The 3,649-nt window shown below is 45.2% G+C and overlaps 1 protein-coding gene across 1 annotated transcript; it reads left to right on the forward strand.

Annotated features, from left to right (window-relative positions):
- The first annotated feature begins 911 nt into the window (after positions 1-911).
- On the forward strand, positions 912-3,449 carry LOC139553153 (general transcription factor II-I repeat domain-containing protein 2B-like). The gene is made up of 2 exons (XM_071365124.1): positions 912-2,944; positions 3,071-3,449. The coding sequence occupies exons 1-2, from the start codon at positions 1,764-1,766 to the stop codon at positions 3,075-3,077; spliced, it is 1,188 nt and encodes a 395-aa protein (XP_071221225.1). The 5' UTR covers positions 912-1,763; the 3' UTR covers positions 3,078-3,449.
- The last annotated feature ends 200 nt before the right edge of the window (positions 3,450-3,649 follow it).

Below are 3,649 nucleotides of genomic sequence, written 5' to 3' on the forward strand. Positions count from 1 at the left end.
TGGGCCGCTCCTCTGTGTCATACAGCCGGAACAGTGAGTCTGCCTTCACATTCTGGGAACCTGGTCTGTAAAAGGGTGAAAGGGTGAAAACAAAACGGGTGAAAAACATGGCCCACCTTGCCTGACGAGGATTCAGTCTCCTCGCTGCCCGGATGTACTCCAGGTTGCGGTGGTCAATCCAGATGAGAAAAGGGTGTTTAGCCCCCTCATGCTAATGTCTCCACGTCTTCAACGCTTTGACGACAGCCAAAAACTCCCGGACCCCCACATCATAGTTTCGCTCCGCCAGGCTGAGCCTCTTTGAGAAGAAGGCACAGGGGCGGAGCTTCGGTGGCGTGCCCGAGCGCTGAGAGAGCACGGCTCCTATCCCAGCCTCGGACACGTCTACCTCCACCATGAACTCCAAAGAGTATCCGGATGGGTCAGCACGGGCGCCGAGATAAACAGAGCCCTTAGGTGACCAAAAGCCCTATCCGCTTCAGCCGACCACTGCAACCGAACCGGACCCCCCTTTAGCAGTGAAGTCGACCTCCGAACGCCGCCCGAACAAGGAGAGGGACCGACCTCGGCGGAAGTCGTGAAAACTACAGCCAATGGGAACTGATATTGAGCAAATGAAATCAAATTTTATTAGTCACATGCGCCGAATACAACAGGTGTAGTAGACCTTACAGTGAAATGCTTACTTACGAGCCCCTAACCAACCATGCAGTTAAAAAAAATACGGATAAGAATAAGAGATAAAATAAGTAATTAAAGAGCAGCAGTAAAAAGTCCTGGATGGCAGGAAGCTTGACCCAGTGATGTACTGGGCCGTTCGCACTACCCTCTGTAGTGCCTTGCGGTCGGAGGCTGAGTAGTTAGCATACCAGACAGTGATGTAACCAGTCAGGATGCTCTAGATCACATGTGTCAAACTCAAGGCCCGCGGGCCAGATGTGGCCCGCCAGGTCATTTTATGTGGCCCGCGAGAGCTTAAAAGTTTTGAGTGTCTAAAAATAAATACCAAAAAATAAATTAAGAGCGTGCTTTGACCAAAAACTACATTCCCACAATGCCTTTCGACTACGCTAGCCACGGCAGTGTCCATGCCAACGAGTGGAATTGAGATATAAATAATGATCCCAAAATGTCCAGAAAGAGAAAAGTTGATGCAGACGGAAGACTGTTTCAAGAAAGATGGGAAGGCGAATACTTGTTTGCGCTTCAAGGAGAAAGACCGGTATGTCTTTTGTGTTACGAGGCGGTGTCGGTTGTCAAAGAGTACAATCTGCGTCGACATTTTGACACCAAACACGGAGCTAAGTACGCTAAAGCTAGCCTTCAAGAAAAGCAACAAATTGCCCAAGAATTAAAAGGCAAACTGCGGTCGCAGCAGAGTTTGTTCATGAAATCCACAGCCAAAAACGAGGCCGCGGTGAAAGCTAGCTTCATTGTGGCTGAAGAAATCGCCCACGCTTCCAAGTCTTTTTCAGAGGGAGCGTTTTTGAAGCAGTGCATGCTGAAGGTCTGTGAGCAGGTGTGTCCCGACCAGTTACAGACTTTTAAAAATGTCAGTTTATCAAGAAACACCATCGTCGACCGAGTGAAGGAACTAGCAGAAAATCTTACAACACAGCTGGCCGAGGAGACACGCAGCTACACAGCTTTTTCATTAGCTGTTGATGAAAGCACAGATAACACGGACACAGCGCAGTTATCAATTTTTATTAGAGGCGTAAAGTCGGACCTCTATCACTGAGGAGCTGTTGGATGTGGCTGCAATGCATGGGACCACGACGGGACAGAACATTTTTGATGCGGTAGAGAAGTCCGTAAGTAAAAATGCATTGCAGTGGGAAAACTTGGTAGGATTAACTACAGACGGTGCACCGGCAATGTGTGGAGGAAAAGTGGGCTTGGTTGGACTAATGAAGGGGAAAATGCAAAAAATGAACTGTCACACGCCTTTGATAACGTATCATTGCATTATCCATCAAGAAGCTTTGTGTGGGAAGGTGCTGGGGATGGAGGACATTGTGACCACAGTCATGAAAACAGTGAACTTCATTCGGGCGCGTGGCCTGAATCACCGTCAGTTCCAGCAGTTTTTGCTGGAGATGGGCTCGGAACACGGGGATGTGCTGTACCATACAGAAGTGCGGTGGCTGAGTAGGAGCAAAGTCCTCAAGCGATTTTTCGAGCTCAGGAAAGACATTGCTCTTTTTATGCAGAGTAAAGGAAAACTCATGTCTGAACTATCAGATCCAAAGTGGATGTGTGACTTTGCTGTGTTGTGTGACATAACCGACCATCTCGCCCAGCTGAATCAGAAGCTGCAGGGACGCAAACAAGTCATCACGCAGATGTCCGACACGATCACGGCTTTCCAGCGTAAATTGGACTTATGGATGTGGCAAGTGAAACAGGACAATCTTGTTCACTTTCCTGTTTGTCAGAGCATGTCAGCCTCATTTCCCGAGACTTTTTCATGTGCTCAGTTGGCTACCAAACTGAGCTGGTTAAAGACTGAGTTTGATCGGCGCTTCTCTGACTTCAGAGCACAACAGTCTGGCTTTGACATCTTTGCCAATCCTTTCACCACCGATGTCTGCACTGCACCCCAACACCTTCAGATGGAGCTAATTGAGCTTCAAAGCGACAGTGGCCTGAGAGCAAAGTTTCAGGATGCTACAATCCAGGACTTTTACCGTCTGCTGCCTCCTGGTTTGATGCCACAGCTTCGACTTCATGCTGCCCGTGTTCTGTCCATGTTTGGGAGCACCTATCTGTGCGAACAGTTTTTTTCCATAATGAATCTGAACAAAAACAAGCACAGATCACGCCTCACGGATGACAACCTCCATGCTGTTCTACGCATTGCCTCAGCACAGGACCTAAAACCAGACATTGACACACTGGTAACGGGAAAACGGTGTCAGACATCTGGTCAGAAAACACACAGGCAAGCATTTTTTTTTAAACTTAATTAAAATATAATAAAATGTAATTCAACCAAGAAGAAGAACAGTTAAACTGTGTGCAATTTAATGATTGTGCTTGCATTTTGTTTTGTGTTTATCATTTTCAGAACATGATCAATCGATAGTAGAGAGAGAATCCACTTGGTGTGTTCAAGGACAGGCAGCATCTCCTCATCAAAGACTAACCGAAAAACTTGACCAATATAGTTGTGAACTGAGTCAACCTTTATTTTGGTATTTTTAGTTGATTACATATTATTTATGTGTAGCTGCTGTAGTAATTATTTAATGTTTGCAGGTTTATGTGTGTATGCAGACAAATTGTTGTCATCAAACCATCAGTTGGGTGCACGGCTGTGTGCAGCCTTTTTTTGTAAAATGCTACATGTGTCATACATGTTCTTTGCAGCTAAGTTTTATGTTATTTTTCTTTATTCACTTGGACAGTTTGATCCTTCATTAATGGAGTTATGTGGGTTTTCATAAGCTGACAAATTTTGATAGGATTTATGTTAGAGCTACAAGCAAACATATATTTTCTATGCAACTGTAATTGTCACTTGAATAAGTTATAATAAATAATGAGTTATTTAACATTAAGGAGGAGTTACATTTATTTTACATTACATTCGATTACATTTATAAGTTACATCTGGCCCTTTGAGGACAGCCATTATGCTGATGTG

The sequence above is a fragment of the Salvelinus alpinus genome, chromosome 25, assembly GCF_045679555.1.
Source record: "Salvelinus alpinus chromosome 25, SLU_Salpinus.1, whole genome shotgun sequence".
Lineage (NCBI taxonomy): Eukaryota > Metazoa > Chordata > Actinopteri > Salmoniformes > Salmonidae > Salvelinus > Salvelinus alpinus.

What these genes read in the sequence shown, in the direction of transcription:
- LOC139553153 (XM_071365124.1), top strand. Translation starts at nt 1,764, where the DNA reads ATGCATGGGACCACGACGGGACAGAACATTTTTGATGCGGTAGAGAAG.